This window comes from Ciconia boyciana, chromosome 3 (assembly GCF_034638445.1).
Source record: "Ciconia boyciana chromosome 3, ASM3463844v1, whole genome shotgun sequence".
NCBI classification, from domain to species: Eukaryota; Metazoa; Chordata; class Aves; order Ciconiiformes; family Ciconiidae; genus Ciconia; species Ciconia boyciana.
In genome coordinates, this window is record NC_132936.1 from 50,007,955 (window position 1) to 50,028,705 (window position 20,751).

The 20,751-nt window shown below is 38.4% G+C and overlaps 1 protein-coding gene across 1 annotated transcript in view; it reads right to left on the reverse strand.

The window, feature by feature from the left end:
* The window catches only part of PREP (prolyl endopeptidase), a 110,555-nt gene that overhangs the window by 37,943 nt on the left and 51,861 nt on the right, over positions 1 to 20,751 (reverse strand). Inside the window, exons 8-10 of the mRNA XM_072855588.1 lie at positions 13,941 to 14,132; positions 6,278 to 6,475; positions 2,410 to 2,513 (exon numbers count right to left, since the gene is read on the reverse strand). Coding sequence (XP_072711689.1) covers positions 2,410 to 2,513; positions 6,278 to 6,475; positions 13,941 to 14,132 — 494 coding nt within the window. The remainder of the gene's footprint in view (positions 1 to 2,409; positions 2,514 to 6,277; positions 6,476 to 13,940; positions 14,133 to 20,751) is intronic.

Genomic DNA, 20,751 nt, shown 5'->3' on the forward strand with positions numbered 1-20,751 from the left:
AGGGGCTTACCAAAGCTGTGTTTAGTGGAAAGATCACTTACTACTTAAAATGTGTATTTTGCACAATCTTTTTAATCACAATACTTGTTATGAGGTCAAAGCAGTTGTCTGCGAAGAACCTTGTATTTTCCTGAACCTGTTCCAGATCACCTGTAGCTTACACTGTTTTCCATAGGAGTAATTTCTCTTAACTTTATAAGCCTTTGTCCCTGGAGGGTGAGCGAGCGGCTGCATGGTACTTAATTGCCGACTGGGGCTAAACCACAACAGTTTTAAACTTAGCTAATTCTATATGCCTTCACTTATGTCTGAGGAATAGGCACCTCCAAAGGAGTCTCCATGCTACTAATCTGAGGTACCTGTCTGAACCTTTGGTGCACATAGAATAGTGTTTCAGTTCAAAACAAAAGTGTGGTTCTAAAGCAAGTCTCCTCAGCACTCTCACCTCCCACAGCAGAGAGGTTTCAGTGTATGCAGACTGGATCCCTTCTGGATGAAACTCAAGTAGCAGATACAGTCCAGGAGTGCACCAAAAGTACTTCAACTGATAATGGAAATTCAATTCACAGGACAGGATGACAGCTAGTCCAAAGTAAAACTCTCAAAACGGACAGTGGATCCTCAGCACAAGCCATTTCACTCCTGCGATTATTATGCCACACTGCTTGTTACTGTACATGCAGCTTATGGCCTTCCAAGGATTGCAAAGGGAGCTCTGGGAGACCAGCTGACACAACCTACCTGATTTCAGATTTTGAAGTGGGATAAATCCCTCCCTGGTTCCCAGATGTCTTACCCTCACTTGGCTATACTGAAATGCAGATTTTCATAATGGGACCATTTAACAAGCAGTTTACATCGTTGTAAGTCAGTAACCTGCTGTCCTTCTTACTCTGTTATCTGCCAATCTTTGTTGACTCCAAATACTTTATTAGCAAAGATTTTATTCTCTAGATTCCTGAGGAATTTACTGAACAGCATTAGACCTTGCTAGGAAAGACCTCATGCATTTCTCTCCATGTTCATGTCTCACAGAACCAGTCTGTAGATCATCCATGTCTGTAATTTTAACTCCACTTGTGCAAACTTGTAAATGCAGGGGCCTTTGTTTTATCAAGGCAAAAAGGCTCTTAGGAAATTTGAGCCTTTGATGACTTTATAAACCATCCATGCAATCTTGCCCTCCCAAGAGGGCAGCAGGCATATTTGACACCACCTGTTTTTCATGAAACCAAAATAGGACAAATACGTTTGTCTATTAATTCTTTATTCATGGAGTCCCAATGAATCATTAGAACCTTGGGAAACAGTTAAAACAGAGTATTAATGCAGCGCTAACCTACTATTTATTAAGTACTGAAGCAATATACCATGGATGCAGATCCTATGGTACGAGGTAGTGTACAGATAGAATGGAAGGGTCCCTGTCCCAAACCGTTTAAACATCTAATACTAAAAACTGTTAGCCGTGTACAATAATTGCTTCGTGGGGTTTTACATTAGAAATGTTAATTACATATATGTATGTATTTTAAATTGCTTTTATCTTTTGCTCCTTGTTCTAATTGTTCCAGCACTGCAAGCAAAGCGTCTAATCCTGCTCCTGTGAAAAATCAAAGTGAGTTGCTCCAGGTGTAACTGCACTGATGCATTAATGAACACAATATACTATGGCACTTCTTGGAAAGGTGGACAGAATGGGAAACTCTTACACAGCCTGAATGAACATGATTTTTCTGTTCACATCACTAGGTATTTTCCTGCTTTCCTTCCAAATAATCACAGTTAAGACCTTTCATAGTTCTATGGTAGATTTCACAATTGATGTCAGCTACAAATGAATCAATGCATTTCCTTCTTTCCTCCCAATTTATTCTTGAGGTCTTAATAGAGATCCACAGTATAAACTTGTGGCAAAAATAATCACTATTTCTATACAAGAGTGGTGGGGACAGGATTTTTTATCTATCGTTGGCACTTCCCACGGTGGGCCCCAGCATGCTGTGGAAGTGCCGGGAAGATGACTAGCTATTCCAAGTTTCCTCTATTTCTTCACTGCCTTGTAAACCTTGCCTTATCACACACTTGCTTACTGGAGCCATGCCAAGTTGCCCTGGTGGAAGAAATACATAAACATGGAAAAGTAGCAACTTGATGTTAAAACAAGTATCAAAGAATACCATAACATGGAAAAAAATCAGAGAACATATTGCATCATAACGTAAGATGACTGAGGATTGCAGTGGCATCTTCCAATCTCTTTAACAAGACTTGGTGGAATTCCTTCAGAGCGCACACAGACTTGCAACCCAGGAGCTAATCAAAGCGCTCTCACCTTTAGCCAAGTGCAATTTTGTTAAACTCTTGCGTAAGTGATTACAGCATGACAGCAGAATTCATGTTTATTACCTGAATTGTCTGGTAAACCGAAGGATCAAATCCTTTCACAGTCACCTCCCGGAAAACTCTTGGCTCCAGTTCCTCTTTGGTCAGATCACAGTGATATATAATACCTAAAACAGAGTGCAAGTTTGTCAGCTTACGGTATGTCCATCATTAAAAGGATGCCGGTCTAGGCACTGTGATGGAGTAATGAATGGCAAATGTAACTCAGCAGGGTGAAAAACAGTAGCTCCAGACACATTATTTCAGTTAATATATAATTTAACATATACATATATGCACTTCATCTAGGAAGAGTGCAAAGGCTTTCTGTACAGAAAGAATACTCACTGCCCATACAAAGCCAGGTATCCAAAGCGGATTAAACAAAATGGAAAAAAATATTTATTTTCATAAAGTTACATAGCACTTATCAAGAATGATAAAGTTGGAAGAAAGAAATATAAAGTCAATTTTAAAACATCTCCTCTAGAACCACCAGATTGAGAATAAATATATCAAGAATTTCACTCAGATCAACATTTTTCTCTTTATGATAAAATATTTTGAAAGTACAATTCAAACAGACCCCCAGATAACAGAAAGAGCTGAGCATCCACTTGAAATTGTGGCAGACTAGCACAGGTTACCTATGTAACTGAACAGAATTTGGTCTTGTATAATTTATTTTATATCCTGATCCTGCAGGGTTGAAGGCAACTTCAGTTGCTTGAGTTGCACCTATGATTTCCAGAGGATTGTGCACATGAGAGAATTTATGTCTATAAGCAGTATAAAACTTCTAGGTTGCAGCAGAGGCAGAATCACAGAGACTGTAGCAATCTAGACACTACACAGATGTGTAATTGGCCAAGAAGAATTTTGCATTATACTATAAATCACATTTCCTGTCATTCAACCCTAATAACATTTAAAGCATGTGCCATACAGTGTGACTATTGTCGTGTCTGCACACTGGTTAACGTACTATAAAATACTAATATTCATGGATATACTACAGATACATATGACACATAAAACTAACCTCAGTGTTAATTATTCTTTGTTTTTCTGCTTTACAACAAGCTGGTCTCTGTAGAATTTTAAACGTATATCAGGGAAAGAACACTAAAAGTTAAGGCAACAAGCCTTCCCACAGGGATCCTCAATGTAATAAAGCTAACCAAGGTGGACAGGACTTGATTGAAATGCTGCTGTATTGTGTATATTTTAGATACTTTCAGGAAACCAGATGTAATTATTACAGAGGTTATAGCTATAAAAAATTATATTGAAACATGAAATAATGAGGAAACATATCTGATACAAGGGAATTACCTCATTAAATCACTTTTATAGACTGTGGAAAGTCAAAGATACAGATTGGCAAAGGAACACATATGAAAACCAACATTTCTAATAACTGATAAAGCCTCTTCCCACAACGGTGAATTAACAGGGGAATAAAAGTGGGACTACTCTAATCTGCTGGGAATTTTTTTTCTTCATTTGTCACAAAGTGACTAGCAAGCCTAATGCAGGGTGACAGGTACAAACAAGCATTAAAGCAGCATTTCCCTTAAAGATTAGGATCCAGAAAGTGATGCAAAAGCACAAAGGAAAGCACACCAGGCAGCCACAGGCAGGGCAGTCATTTGATATATATACAGCTGCCCAAGCTGGATAATGTATTGGCAAACATTACACCCAGAGCAGGCAGAATAGCTGCATATTAGGAAACCACATGATGAAGCATAAGCACAGTCATAGACTGCATTTCAGGAGTCAATCAACCTACTACTACAGTAACATACAATTGAACCCCTGGTACTGCAACTCTTGTTCTATTATATTTTTAGTAGCACGGCAGTTAATATCCAAAAACATAGTAATGTTGGGGCCTGCACTCTTTTGCTGGGTGCTAAATAAATGCGAAACACTAGAGTGCTCACTTAAGTGTCTGATTGGAGTGGGCAGCAGGGATAACCATATTTTTCAGGGAATAGCAAAAATGATTTTTATGGTGTTGGCATCTATGTTTTTAGAAGTGCTTTATTCATTATTTCATATATATGTTTACTATCACTTTTGTTGTAGGTATTGAACGCCACTATATTAATTTGTTTCTCATTAGAAAAAAATATAATGCAACTTCTTAAATGCAAATTGTACTGATTTCTAATACTAAAGTAGGAAGATCTAGGTTAACCAAGGACCATCCCTATACCTTTTGTCTCGTTATTTTACTAATAGAGTGAATGGAGGTTGCATGCAGATTTAAAAATATCCACAAACCTACCTAAAAATTACCTCTCTGGTCTGCTTTCCTCACCCTTTCCTTACTCCCATACATTCTACGTCCATTTCTTCCCCTCCTCTTTCTTCTAGATTCTAGGTCGCTCTATCCCAGTTAACAGAGCTACACTATGGTGAATTCTCTGTAGATGCTAAGCACATGGATGAAAAGAAGAAAAAAAATCTGCCTAAGCAACGAGCAGGCAGTGAGAGCAGCCATTGATGGCTGGCTGGCAAGCCAGGGGCTAAAACAGATCTCAAAGCTCTTCCCCTCCACACGTTTAGCAGCTGCAGAGACTCTACTGGCTCAGCTGAGATGAAGGGTGCAGGCTTATAAGACTGGCAACTTCTGGCCCATAAGGTGGGATGTGCACAAGTGAACTATCTGAACCGTGTCGCTGGGATTAAGTTAGAGGTAAAAGCAAGAGTGTCCTCAAGCTCCTCCCCAGATGCAATGATCTGAATATTGTTTAAAAGTTTGTTTAAAAAAGAAACTGGAAACATAATATATCTTATTTCTGGTTATGTAAACAATAAGATAATAATAGGAAATTCATCATACTTCTTATGTGCTAAGCTTGAAACATAATTTTAATAATTTGACATATTCCTTTCTAGCAAAACCAGCAAACCTATCAAAACTATTATACAGCCATTTTGCAATGTGGCTGTGCTCTAACTGAAACAGAGCAAAAATATGTCAGACGCTGTAAGAACATTTTTGATCATCTTATGATTCATGATCACTCACAACCCTGGAAGAAGATGAAGATTCTTGAGCCTGTCTCCCCTCTCCATATTTGAATCCTGTCCTGTATTAGCTATTGATTGTTTGGACCAGAAAGAAAGAAAGAAAGACAAAGAAAGAAAGAAAGACAAAGAAAGAAAGAAAGACAAAGAAAGAAAGAAAGACAAAGAAAGAAAGAAAGACAAAGAAAGAAAGAAAGAAAGAAAGAAAAAGAAGAGAACAGTAAATACATTTTCTTGTCATATACTAGCTTGACAGTTGTGTAGAAACTCCCTTCCTATTCAAAATCCCGGAATACTTATTGGTGTGCCACACACATATTACATAACGCTTTGGACAGCTCTGGCTTTGCAGGATTGTACAAAGAGGACTCCTACAGCAATCCAACAACACCAAGTGTTATAAGGACACATAGTAAGGACGGTCTAATGAGGCTATGCATAAACGAATCAAAGCTGTCAAAGAAAGAATTTTTGTGACTTTTATTACTGTTCTTCAAAATTGTGATGAAAATCACATGAAATACATTAACAATTGTCTTCAGCAGAATTTGTGAACTTATATCTTGCTGTACGAAGCAAGAGCTGTGAGAATGCTACAATTTCATCTCTAGTACAAGACAGTCTTGAGTAATTTCTCAATGCAGGTGTCCCAAATATTAGTAGGCATATTATTGAGGCTTCATGGATCAAGGACTGGTACGCTTAGAAGTGCACAACCACTACTTACTACATGGGGGGAAGCAGTTTTAGCTGCATCCTAGACATACCTAATAACTACCAAACAACAGAAAACGAGAACGATATTGTTCCCAGGAAAAGGAACAATAACTAAGGGAAAACACAATCTTACCTGGAGATAAAAAGGAAGTAAACTGATAGAATATTTCGGTGTCCTTCTTTTGGCCACTATATCCCACAATACTGCCAACCTCTAGGGGGAAAGTCTTGAGATGTGCACCAGTAGCTAGATCATGAAGTTGCAGGATATTCTTCACATCGTGCAGATAGCACAAAACCAGGAAGTTGGACCTCACACAAGCAACCCATTCTGCAGAGCGTGGAAAAGAAAAACAAAGCCACAGAAAATGCAGTAAAAAAATTGTACAAAAGAACAATCAGACATAATCTGATTCTAAAATTCTTTAGCATACCTAAATACATGCACCAAAATTTCTGACATGCATTGAATTTAACTCTTAAATCTTTAGAAGCTACCTGCCTTCTGAAACAAAAAAATGAACCCAAAAGTAAAGGCTGACATTCTTTGGAAACACACTAACCGTTCCACTTGAAGTTAATTTATGCAGACACAGGAATAAAGAATTGCTTAACCAAGATGCTTATGCATTGTGCTTATAGATCAATACTGCTCTTAAATATCACATATTTCAATGCAAAACCCAAGCAAAACATTGATCTTTGCCAGCAATACTTATGGAAATGCATGAAAATCAAAACAATCATGATTTAGACTCAAGCTAAACTAGTAAGAACAAAGACATGTGATCCTGTATTGCACATTAAAGTATAGAATCTAGAGGTTACTGTTCATCTTGGTTTTATTGCCTAAGTATTCAGGAGGCTATTCTCATAAGCAAGCTCTACCGGGTGTAAGAAAAGGGCTATTCTGAGGTGATCTCCTCAACACACCATTTCAGAAAAACCACGTTTATTCAAGAAGCTAGTGTTCTTAAACAGCATCCTTGAGACTCTAAGGTAGTAGGAACAGGATACATACAGTACAGTGAACTCAGTCTGGCAAAAGGATCTTGGAACAAAGTGCTCTGCTAAGGTTCATTTCCTTCATGCCTCTCCTGACAGTCCTGGGCCCCTGCAGAGCTGCCCACCTCGGCTGTGCAGCTGGGCAGGAATGAGAGCTTCTGCTCCACACAACCTTTCACATTCTAAGTTTGCTCCTCGGAAGAATTAAAGAAAAAAACACCAGAAATATGTGAACTTTTAAATGGAATGCTATTTCTTTTTAATTGGACTTTGGAACATCCAAAGTGATTTAAAAAAAGAATGGGCTGGGCTGGCAATTTCTACAAAAATCCCTGCAGTTCTACTGACCATCTCATTTCAGTCCCCATCTATATATCCTGTGAAGTGTAGAAACTCTTCAGAGCTCCAGTTCACCCAGAATATATCACGTAACATATTCTCTCCTGTCTCCTGTGCCATTAGCTTTAGATCTTTAGTGACAAATCTATTTATTTACTCATGCAGACAGGAAAAAGACTGAAACCTTCTAATCTCTCTTCGTATTTCTGTCATTTAAGAAACAGGCTACCCTACTTTGCAACAAAAGTATTTCAATTTCTCATTAATTCACAAATCAAATACAGACTAGACAAAATACAAACAAGGTTAAAAGTCAATAAAAGATATCTGGAAGGAGGGAATGAGGGATTTTTTTTTTTGTTTGTACGACTAGGTGAGGTGGTGATTCTTGACCTCTTTGAAGTATGTATGTGCAACTTCTCCCCTGACAAGTCAGACTGGAAACCTAAATCATGGGCAAGGTACCAGCATTGGACAATGCCTTCTCTTATTAGCTGAAAGCAAAAACTGAAAAAGATGGACTCAAAGGAGCAAGAGAAGTCAGGTAGGACTGACTGGGGCATGTTGTAATGTCAAAGCAGCACTGAGATGGAGAGTTTAAAATACCAACATCAGAGGAAAAAACATAGAAAACAAAACAGAAGCAAGGCAAAATTGACCGAATTTCAGTTTTACGCTATTTTACGTTGTTCACATTTTAACAGTTCTTTCCAGTTTCCCCAAAGCCCTATAAAACCAAATAATTTGAATTTGCAGACTTGTACTGAAGACAGTCTTATAAATGCATCTGTGCACATTCAGGTTCCAGAACAAAAGTTCAAAGTTGTATCATGTGCCCCTTCCATTAAGGGTAACAAGCTCTTTCTGAATTGAAGGTCAAAACTCATTATTCTGTAACACTTAGCTTCTTTAACAGCCCCTGCTTTCATATACAGTTCAGGTCTGTCACGACCCCCTAGAGCTCAAAGACCTTCAAATCCTAATAGCTTGATAGAGTCTACTTTCCTTTTAGCTTGTTCCTGAAGGACCAGTGAAATTTAACGCTAGTCTGACTTTCTAGCCATATGAATTTACGCTACATAAACACCAAAATAAAGCTTTACTACTCCCCTCTTCCCAAAGACCACCACTGATTCCCCCCCCCCCCCCCGACTTTCTAACTCCTTCATGAGCTTCTAGCCTAAATCTGGGAATTTTCGAACCAAAGCCCCAGAGTACAACACTAATTGAAATTTCAACCATGAAGCCATGACCTGAAATAATAAGATACAGCACAACATAACACTGTTTATAAATTAGTAATTGATGTGTAATTTTAGCTCTGGAGTGACTTAAATTTCTTAAGTGAGGCTAGAGAACAGAATAAACTTTGTAAGTTTAATTGTTATATGCAATTACATATTTTGAAATATAGAATCATTCTTGTCTGTATGAACAAGGAGAATATGCAGTCATTTAAAACATTTATTACAACATTAAACATTAAAACATTACAACAAACATTAAAACATTTATTGTGAATATTGGCAGATTTGTGCAATGACATATATAACTGGTTTATTAACACAAAATATGAATTTAAAAAATAGCACCCCTACAGTGACACACCATTTTTGCCTGCAGAATTAACTGCTCTGCAGTAAGTATGAGATACCACGAACTCCATTGGTATTCTCAGTAACATCTGTAACTAAAATGTCCAGTTTTACTCGTGAAATGTCCTGACAAAGTTTCACAAAATGGATTATAGACACTCTCAGATCAAATTCAAATATGTATAATATGTAGTTTTGCTTCAGCAAAAATACTACTTAAGCAACCTTTATTTTAAAATTAAATTGTGATAACCCTTGATTCCTCACTAATCATTTGATGAAGCATTGCAGTTGAATGGATGTTTTCATTAAAAGTCAAGGTACATTATTACTTCAACTCACATATTAAGAAGAAATATTACTCTTTTATTAAAAATATTCAATTGCCCAGGGGTAAGGCTGCTGGCTTATGTGGGGATTCCAGCTATTGAAGAACTTGCCTAGGAAGCAGCAATATTAACTCTCCATCACCCCTTTGGTTTACAAATTAGATGCTCTCAGTAAAGTGAAGATAACAGATGGGAAGACAATGCAAAATGTTTTTAAAACATTCCATGAGATTTAGGAACACAGCTTTTGTGTTAATACCTGTATTATGACTGGTTTTGGTGCATTGCTAACTGCCTCCAAAACTTACAGTAATGTAAGCTACAAAGAAATGCAAAAATCAAAACAGAGCAAAACATTAAAGCAGACTTGAAAGAGCAGAAGAAAAAAAGACACTAAGAACCAACACTTATATACATAGCAAGCTAAAGCAATGCTGAATTATTAACAAGAGCTATTTTTTGACTGCAAGCTACAAGCTGACTCTCTGTTACTCCCATCCTCGGCACTGAGAACTGCATATACTGTCGAGTTTGTTGCATTAGCAGTCAGCCTCCTTGGCTTTGCTCGTGCTTTGCAGAACACATCCTGCATGCCTCTGCTTCCTGGAAGCTTTTAAGATTGTGGGTTTACGCGTTTATGAAGTAGCTAGCAGGTTAAAGGTACGAAGAAAAATACTGTTTTTCACTTGGAGTGCACATTCTAGCTGAGGGAAGGGAAGCATTTTACATGCTCTGAGTTTAGGTGTCCAGATGTGTACAAGGTACAGGAGAATTGCTAGCTTTGCCCCTGCTTGTTAAATGGCCAACTGAGATCCAAGGAATTGTTCAAGATCACTCACCTCATCTATGACACATTCAGGAATACGTCTTATTTCTCAGCTCTCCTTACTCAGGAGATCTATTCTGTTTTATTCTGTTTTTCTTTTCACTGTCACAAGTACAGGCCTGGATATAACTGTTACTCTCAAGTTGCCCTGTTCCACCGGTACTGGGCACTTTTTTTTTTTTTTTTTTTTTTTGGGGGGGGGGGGGGGAAGGTGTCACAGTTCTCAGAATTAATTACTTAACCTTCTAAAGGCAGCAGATTTATCCCATGCCTTAGAACTATTGTCAAAGTGTCTGTAATGATCAGTCTGCGTTTACGGTTTCATAGCTGCCTTTTAACTAATTCAGCACGCCCACTTGCAGCTATGTGGTCACTTAAACCACTCGTTCAATGTCAGATGCGAATCTCTCCTATGGTTCTATTTTAGACTCCCTGAAAATTAAAAGTAACACTTTATAAACAAACTCCAAAGGGAGGGGAAATGAGTCTCATCACACCCCAATATGTTTGAGGCCCCCCTTGAATTTTATTTTAAAATAGCTGTCATTTATTTCTTCCCCTCAGCTCACAGAGTAGAGATCTAAATTTATCTCAACTCTGTGTGAAATCCCTGCTGAGAGTTGTAAAATGAGGTGTGTGTACAACCTCATTGCAGGAATATGCCTCGTTTTTTTCCCTGTATTTCCCAAATTAGCTCATTTATAAACAGTTCTGAAAACAAAAAAGTCAAAGCCAATAAAAAAGTCTATCATGAAGAATATGTTGGAGAAACCAAGTGACATTCACACCGCCTTGTAGGCATGTGTGTGTTTTCTTGGTTAGATTGTATTAGCTATAGCATCTTCCCTAAGAATGCATTATGATACTTTGTGGAATTTCTCTTTTTACCATTGATGGACACTGGAAGAGCATCATAATTCTTAATCCTGAATTTATTATTCATCAATAAATCTATTTCTGTATCTGCATGGTGCAGCTTTTATAAAACTGAATCTAAGTTAACACATAGAAATGAAGAAGGCTATGGCTACCAGGCAGATCACACCAGAGTAGGAGAGTTTTGAGCTGAGTATCTATATATTCCAGTAAAAAACAGTTGTGATCTAGAGTGTCACTAACTATAATGTTTATAATGAAATTCTAATACAGCTAATTATATCTCGGTAAAGAGTCACTCCCACACATATGTAAAATTGGACAAGCAGCAATACTCATTTACCCTTTGAATCACTGCTGTCCTAGCTTTTGCAGAAGGCGTTTCATTATATTGTCATCTCTGGATCACTCAAAATCAAATTCACCTGACTGCAAGGTTTTCAAGACAATGAATTATTAACTGCCTTCTGCTATAATTATGTCTTTCTAAACCAAATCTTGGAATGATTAAAACAACATGACACAGAGACTGGCTTGCTTGCTGACTTCATCAAGTGAATGAGTGAGTTTTTTTATTTATTCAGGGCTACAACCTCCTGAACATGATAAAACTCCCTTATCTTGGTGCTGAGGATACAACACTAATTTGCAAGAGTCTGCCACAAAGAAGCAACTGAACAATTCAAACTTACTTTACTGTAGTGCTAAGATCTACTTCTAACTCATCTTCTTATGAAGACACTTTCATTTGTTAATTTAATCCAATTCTTTTATGTACCACTCCAAAAAGTTAGAGAGAAGTGGACACATGATTGCCTACTCTGGCTTCACATTCAAATACAGTAGAAGCTTAATAACACACAATAGACTCCTGAAAGTCACTCTGATGGTTTTATATGACAGATTATGTTTGCCTTTGAGTGTTTAAGAGCTGAATGCCTGTTGCGTTTACAGTCTGAAGGCCAGCGCCCTCAGCAAACCCATTTATCCGCACTTTGTTTTCTAAATGCGGTTCTTGTTATGTTTGCATAGTCAAGGCTGTCATGTATAATCCATTACAGGGGTGTTGCATGCACTAAAATTTTTTTTGCATGTGCACAAACATGAACTCAGCACAACTTTGCCTTTAGAATGAAAACAAAACAGAGTTGAGCTAAATACTGCAGCGCAGTGAAGAGCAGATGTGGTCTTTATCTTACTGGGAAGGAATATATAGTCAGTGCTTATACAGCCACTGGTCAAAGCTCCTTTGGCTGCCTAGACCACATCTCAGGTAAATCCACACATTGTAACTACATTTCATGTCAATCACATGTTTCTGCCCCATTCTGTTTGGACACCTGCCATCTCTAAGTCAATTCTTCAACTTGGTCCCACTTCATAAATTGCTGTTTCTTGTAACTTAAGCATGGCTTCACAGACTGTCAGCAAATTCACAAACAATCAGAAATCAGACTTGGAAGCAATTTCTCACTTACACCTATTTTTTATTCTCTGCTTACGACTTGAATCATAGAATGGTTTGGGTTGGAAGCAACCTTTAAAGGTCATCTAGTCCAACCCCCCCTGCAATGAGCAGGGACAAGGTAAAGGTACTTCATTTAAGATGCAGGTGGTTCCTGATTCAGAGTTCACAATCTTAAGAAAAAAAGTGTGTCTCACCAAGTTCTATTTTGCTGCTTTTGCGTTTACCAAAATTCTTGCAATGCTCTAGACCTCCAGTCATTTGCAATGTCACTACAATTCTGGGCATGTTTAGTCACCTTCTATATCACACTGGGGGGACGCCTTGTCTAGGCTGTGGCAGAAATCATGCAGGACACATTGTGAAATGCAGACAGAAATTAAGGTTTTTTTTGGTTTTTTTTAGGTGTCTTGAAAAGCAAGATCTTAAGAGGAATTTGAAAGAGTAGTCAAATAGGTTTGTTTTAGTGTGGAAAGACAGAAGTTACTGAATATACACAAATCAATCACACACACACACAGAGAATTCTACTCCTTCTACAAAGCAGCTCTTCACCGGAAAAGTAGCAAACGTGAATGAATTTGTATAAAGACAGATTAATAAAAAAAAAATTTAGAGTATTTTTGAATACCTATAGTTATGCTAGTCAGATAAATCACAATTGTATTTTGCACTGTATGGAGAACAGACTACATAAATGTACACAATGCATCTGTCAAAAACAGCTCAGAGGTTTTTCTGTATTATCTGAAACTAATTCTAAGTTTTAGTGGAATTTTCACAAAATTATGGGATTAAAAAAAATACACCTTTATTTTAATTATATCAAACCCAAAGATTTATGTTTTGAACTTGCTTTCATACTTGGAGAATTCCATACCCTTCAATTTTCCTGAGGCCTTTAACTGTTGTCTACTCCTCTTATCCCAGGAACAACAGAAAATCCTGTCTCAAACTCTGACCAACTCTGTTCATAGTGTGCTGCACTACTGCCAGACTTGCTCTTGCCCTTCTTTCTGCTTACAAAGTCCCTCTTGCTGTAATCCCTGACTGTCTAGTAAACGTTGACTATGCTGACATGAAGCAGGAAAATACTTTCCCCTCATTTCCTACAAACACAGAACTAAAACAAGGCCAGATGAAGCAACTTCACTAAAGCCATGCAGGATGTTAGAGAGAGAGGGAGAGAGAAATGGATCCTGGATCTCTTGAGTCTCAGCAAGTCTTTTAATTGCAAATCCTAAACAAAGTTTAAACACAGGAAAAAAGTAAGGTCTGTACAAGATCATTCAATAGACTAATTACCAAATTAATTTGAAAAAAGCAGAATAGAAAGTATTTTACTTGACATGAACTCTTACCTAGAACATCTCTTTCATGTTCAGGGACGAGAACTTTCCATTTGGATTCCTCTGGGTCACTGAAGTCAATGTTGATTAATCGGTAATTTGGAGAATGGTGGTTTGTCTTGAAAGTGAACACTGTTCCTTCATTGGTGACATACTCATACTCGGCCTCAAAGTTATCTATCAGCTTCACCCATTGAAGAATTCCTGCAAGATCAAACATATAATGTAAATTCTTCAGCTCCTGAAACAAAACCTTTTAAAATCTGAAGGCAAGGTCTTCCTGACAATTGCTGTAGGCTCCTTGAATAATGGCAGTGACCAGAAGAGGTACAGCTATGGAAAGGGCTGAATATGTACTAAGTATTAAGAACTTACAAAGAATTCTCCAGATTAATAGGCTGCAGCGGAAAAATGCCATTTCATGAACACGTTAACATACTGAGTTTGAGGAATTTCTAGCAAAATACATGCAGAATACTGACAGAACTATGGCTAGTGTTTCACCAGCTTTCCTAAGGGGCTGCTGGAAAGCTCAGATATTTGCTACAGAGGTGCTTCTACCACACTGACTGCCATGAAGCCAATGCCACCAAGCATGTCAGGTTCTTGCCAGTGGAGCTCACCAGCTCCCGCTTCCACAGACTTCTTGGAATGGGGAGTCGCAGCTGAGTCAAAAGACTCTGCACTAAGCTTTCAAGCTCAATTTTATTTTTAATAGCTTTTTAAAAATTACTATTTAATTATAAAATAAATTATTCTTCCTTTTTTTTTTTCTTTCTGCAAAAAAAGTTACTTTTTCTTAAAGTGGAAAGTTTTCCAACCTCCTTCAAAGCCCGGAACTTCCCACAGAATAGAAATTATGTTATTTGAATGAGTACAATAAACTTCCCTATCGGGAATTCCCCTTTCAATTCAGAAACAACATTCCTGAAGTGTTGTTCTGCAGAAGCTTGTCACCACCAAAGGACAACTACAGATAGTTAGCTAAAATGTTAACTTCTGGGTTTGTGAAGAATGAAATTGCATTTTCCCTATCAACCTTCTAGAATATCACACTCACTAATAGAAGTGCTCTTCTCTCAAACATGAATTGCCTCAGTTTACTCATACTGTACCACAGCATTGACTCAACCCAGAGTCGGAACTGAAAGACTCCACTACTTTTTATTCACATTTTACTGTTTTGCAATAGGTTTAGAGGCTAGTAGGAAGAAAAAGCAGCAAGGATAGATCAGACATGTAATACGCTTGTTATATCTACAACCTTATCAACCTATATCTAAAAACCTATCAACCAAACTTACTACTATAAGCATCATGCATTAGCTATGCTGAAAAATCACAATCCTTATTGATACGTGAAATTAAAGCTTTTATATCTTAAAATAACATTTGGCACATTCTCTGCCTCTTTCCTAAAACTAAAGGTTGGGTCTTTGCTTTTAAGTATAAACAAATAAACTGCATAAATCTGTTCATGAAACTCTATAACATAATGTTTGTGTCAATAAAACAGCTCATCAGCTTATTTTATAATATTAAAAACTGAGCAGAATAATGGAAGTAGATCATAGCTGAGCTGTAATTACTGTAAGTTTAAAAAAAGAAGAGAATAATTGAGGAAGCAGTGAGATGGCTAAGGTCATTTTAAACCCATTAAATGTAATAAGAGAGTATAGCCAGGCCTAGTACATTCATAAAGCTCATCTCTTAATTGCCGTTTTGGTTTAAGGAAAGCTTCCCTGTCTCTTCATGCAAAGTGATAGATTAGCCAATTAAATTCTACTTTTCATACCGCTATAATACAAATTTTCCAGACAATCCAGTCAACTTAGTATCCTGTCTCTGAGTGAACCAATTGCATGTTAAATCTTGATTCTTGCTGAGGTCCAAAGTTTTGTCTCAAGAGATTTCATGTTGAAAAATCCTGCCAAGTCCCTCCAGTTGCTCAGCATTCTATGGAGAAAACCTGCTTTGATGCCCAGTAAAATAAAGAAAATCCAGCCTACAGTGACCTCTGATATATATCAGTGAAACTGCTTTAAGATCTCAAGTCACATGCACAAGCGTTTTATTAAATACTTAACTGCAGTATAACACCATAACAATATTGAAACATTTGTATTTAGCATCTGACAGAATGGAACCATCCTACTAAAGAAGAACAATACTTCATAAAAAGGACTCCCCAGACTGTTGAAAAAAACCACTTTTTTAATGGTAAATGTGCACAATAACTGTAGTCTCCATGACTGCAACACAAGTTGGATTCCGTGAATAAAAAGGACAATAATGTGACACTAGGGATTTACATTGCTGCCTTGCAACTCATTCATCCACTCCCGAATGAACAGCTAGCAAAACAGAGAGAGGGTTGATATTCTACAGGGATACACTAAGTTGTTATTACAAAATCAAGAGCATTCATCTTGTTAAAGTGGATGTTATATAGTCCTTAGGAGACAAATACTGCACATGAATTACCTCTAAACCGTTGTCTCACTGAAATGGTTAAATATGCCAATATCTAGTTTAAGTTAAGAGGCAGTAAGGAGGCAATTACAAGCAGCTGTACCTGTACATCAGGTACATCACTACCGCACAGAGTATGTGCTGTAGTTTTCCAGTGAGACAAATAAACCCTTTGCAATGAGAGAGACATCAGACGTATGAGGATGCATCTTTATGGCTGGTTGCAGCTGATTCAGTTGTGGCCCGTGACTGAAAAGGATGTTCTAGCATTGCCTTAGATCACCCTGCTTAGCTCTCCCCTTTGGGCTAGGAATAACAACCTTGTGACCAGCACGGCCAGTTCACTGGGCACTAATATGGCTGAAAACCGACTGGGGTGTGGGAAGGGTGAACCATTTATCCCCAGGTCACGCCAGTGGCAGCACAAGGGAGGGACAGGCTCATGCGGCTCATGCAGCTTACTAGCATGGCACTGCCCCTCTGCCCAGCACTCCAGCCTTGCTGCCAGGTTGAGCTAACACCTAATCATTGCCATAGAGGTGTTTGTCCTTCATCACATTACTCCTAGCCTGCTGCTTCTGTTTTGCTCATCTCCCCCAGTAGCGAGCTGGTTCAATGAGTCAAATGACTAAAAAAAATTGTGCCACAACATAAAGTGTTCTCTTTCGCTGCCTGAACCAGCTCACTGCTCAGAGAAGTGCCACTATGTACAAGGCAACCAGCGTGCACAAGGCAGTGGCAGAGAGAGAGGCTGAAGAGGAGCAACAACATTTTTCATTACCGATGAGCCACAAGATAAGCCTGACTGCAGCAAAACTGCACACTCCCATTTCTCCCTCCTCGTTCATCAGCATGTCTCCACCTTCACGCTTAGTTTGGCATTTGCCTGAGTGAATAAATAGTAAAGCTGATTAAATTAGCTAACCTAGAAGAAAACTAATCTCTCTCTATTTTACAGGTCGTGTGTTGTGTGTCCCCCCCCCCCCCCCCCCCCCCCCCGTGACAGATTAGCAAGTGCAATCACCTAACCACAGGGTCAGATGGGTAAAGATGCTGACTGACTCAACAGGAGGGGATGGTGTTAGGTAATCCAGGAACATGAGAAGATAGATGGAACATCTCTCCTTTCCCGGGCAGCAACTGCTTAGTCTGGCTCTGCTTGTCTCATAAAACTGCTCCCTTCAGCACCCAAAAGGCCCAAGGGAATGGACAAGGCAGATTTTTATTAAAGACAGCACATTACACCAGGAGGAGAGTTTGCTTGTATGAACACAATTTGAAGTTTAAAGCATACCTCGTCAAAGATTCTGTCTTTCTGTAAGTGTCAGGAATATATCCACAAGTCTGTCTAGACAGAGAGACAGACATGCATTTCCAATTCAAACTCTGGGCAAGTAAATTAAGCATAACTCTTCTTTTTCTTCGTGTCTTTCTTTTGTTTACATGCATGACTACTGAGTACTAGGAAAGATATCTATGTGCAGCTTTCACCTGGCCTGAATTTAGGATGGATGATTCTGCAGTAACTGGTTAAACGTTCAAACGCATGGTGAACTATGCACTGAGGGCCTCAAGCAGTGCTCACTTCCTTACAGCACATTCTCTGTACATGTGGAACAGAGCATACTCCTACAGAAGCTGAACGAGCCAGGCTAAGAGCTGTTATCTAAGCATCAAAAGAGGATGTTCCAGTGATCAGAGGTAAGCAAAAAAGTGGTTTAGCATGCAGTGCAGATATGGGAAAGTGTGCTTGATCATGGAGGACCCACATTATAATTTCTGGAAGAATAATAAAGATATCTACACACAATCTAGATGGGACAACACAAAGCCTCCCAAAGTAACTTGTTGCAACACTAAGTCACATGCACCAGTTCCCAAGGGACCTGAGAAAGTCAGTGAAGGTATCGACAAATATACAGCCATACTCAAAAAAGCAGATACCTTACTTAAGTGCATATAGCTAAGGAAATACAGAAATGAACTACGTGGTTTCACTAAGACAACAGGCATCTGGAAGGGGCTCTGCAGGGGTGGATGACTGACAGTCTTCCCAAGAGCTAGACAAGATGCAGGAAACAGAGGTTCAAAATTGATCAGAAGTAATGATAAAAGGCCTAAAACATAGTTTTCATATAAAATGACCTATGAAAATACCTTATGCCTTACATTAGAGAAAAGATGAATACACAAGAGCATGATAAAGTGTATAAAACAATGAATGATTGGGAGCTGTGATGCCCAGACCTTCCGTCAGAGCAAGGATGCTGGTCCTAAACAAGTTGTAGACCACAGCCAGTTCTCCATCCCATGACTGAAAACTCATTGTGATCAGCACATCCATTCTTACCTAATGGCCTGAGGTCTATGTACACATCCCATCATACGACTGGATGGATACTCACTTGCTTGTTACATACCTGACCAAAAGTGAATGTGTGCACAGTGTCATGTGGCATGCATGTATCTATCCAGTTATCGAAACAGGAGAGGGACTACAGAGTCTCAGAAACAAGGAATGGTCTGTTGACCCCCAAACAATTCATGCAAACCAGTTCCTCCTCACCTCTGAAGCACTCCAGCAAAAAGGGCACCAAGGCCCATGAATGGGAGGTTGGTCACCATGATCTAGAAGCAGGTGAAGGATTCTTGCTTCAGTCTCAAACACAGAACAAACAGCCTCTCAGTAACAAAAAGAACAGTACATCTATAAGTTATGACTTTAAAAAGCCCTCCAAAAACAAGGCAAAGGATGGGCACTCAGTTCATTCCTCTTTAAAAGAAAGGAGGGGAGAGGGGAGGTGAAGAACTGGATCTTGATAGAGATTTGCAGGTTTAACCAGCAGCCCTCTGAGAACATCTGTCTTTGAGGACAGCCATTGTGAAGTGGCATTTGTAGTCCAGGCTCCTTTATCCTTAACACCAGAGCCACTGCAGACTTCAGTTTAATCCACATAAGCATACAATGAGACAGATTTATTATACACGGGAAAATCATGAGGTTGAAGATCTTGACAGTTTACTGTATACCACTGCTATAACCTAATCCTTTTCTCTGCCAGTGCTTCCACTAAAACACATTGATGAAGAGCTATAGATGCTTTTGCCTATATACTTTATACCAGCCAGTTATCCATCACCAAATAATTGCATTACAATAGGAACTGCAGGTAGAGGATTTAAAACTTTTATTCGATGGACAATAAAGCCATGCCACACAACAGAAAATCATAATCCTACAGAGCTGGCCCTTCTTCTGCAATGTTTAGGACAAAAGCAACATAGATTGTACAGACAGAATTTTTAAACAAAATTTTTGGATCCACAGAAAAGGGAAATTATATCAGTAAGCATCACAGATTAAGCCTTCAATCTTGTACTGGCCTCAGAACATAGCAAAATATTCATTGGTCTGCTGAGGGCTCTCTGTGTGATGAAGCAGGTTTGTAGCTGCTTCATGTAGATGACAACTACAGAAGGAAAAACTAATTTGAACAAACTGATTATAACAGCAAGAATGATCACAGAAAGCCTGTTATCAACCCTCTTTCAGACAGAAAGGATAGAGTGGCTCAGAGTCACTGTTCATCAGTTCACAAAGTGTTCTCAATACTTCTTTCCATATTTCATGTTTCATGGAAAGGCCAAACAATCCATTTGTGGCAAATAACCTCTCGACTGTGCTGGCTGGAGAGACAGGGCTTAGTGATCAGTTAATGGTAGTTTTTTTATCTGATGTTGTGGAAAAAAGTTTTACGGACAAGGTAAACACTCTCATTTGTTTTTTTTTCATGTACTCTAGCAGTCAAAATTATCAGGTGAAGATATAAGTGTTAACCTCCATAAATTTCTATTCCATTCTAACTTGTTAATTATATTTTTTGTAAGACAGACAGTTTTTCTGGAAATGGGGGAGAATGATCAGCAAGTGAACCAAGAGGTTTGGCTTATAACAATGGGACAGGCTTTCTACATGAAAGAGCCATGCCGAATTTCATTACGGTACATGCATTAAGCAGGTAAACTTCTACTCAAGGAAAGATGAGAATTTTTCAACTCTTTAGATTTTATTCTGAATTGATTTTTCAGGGAGGCACTGGAAGATAAGCACATAACGTGTTTGTCTCAATCATAACCAGAATGTTAAAAAGATGTGAAAAAAACAACCTAACCAACCCAGCCAGTTATCTTCAGCCTTAACAACTGAGCATCCAACTTAGTTGCAGGTATGACTTTCTAAATTTAATTAATTTTGATAGCTGTTCATCAATTATTTGGAATTCTGTTTGCCTTTCATCTTAAAGATGATAATTTGCTCAATTATTTCAATAAATTGAAAATAGTGAAAATA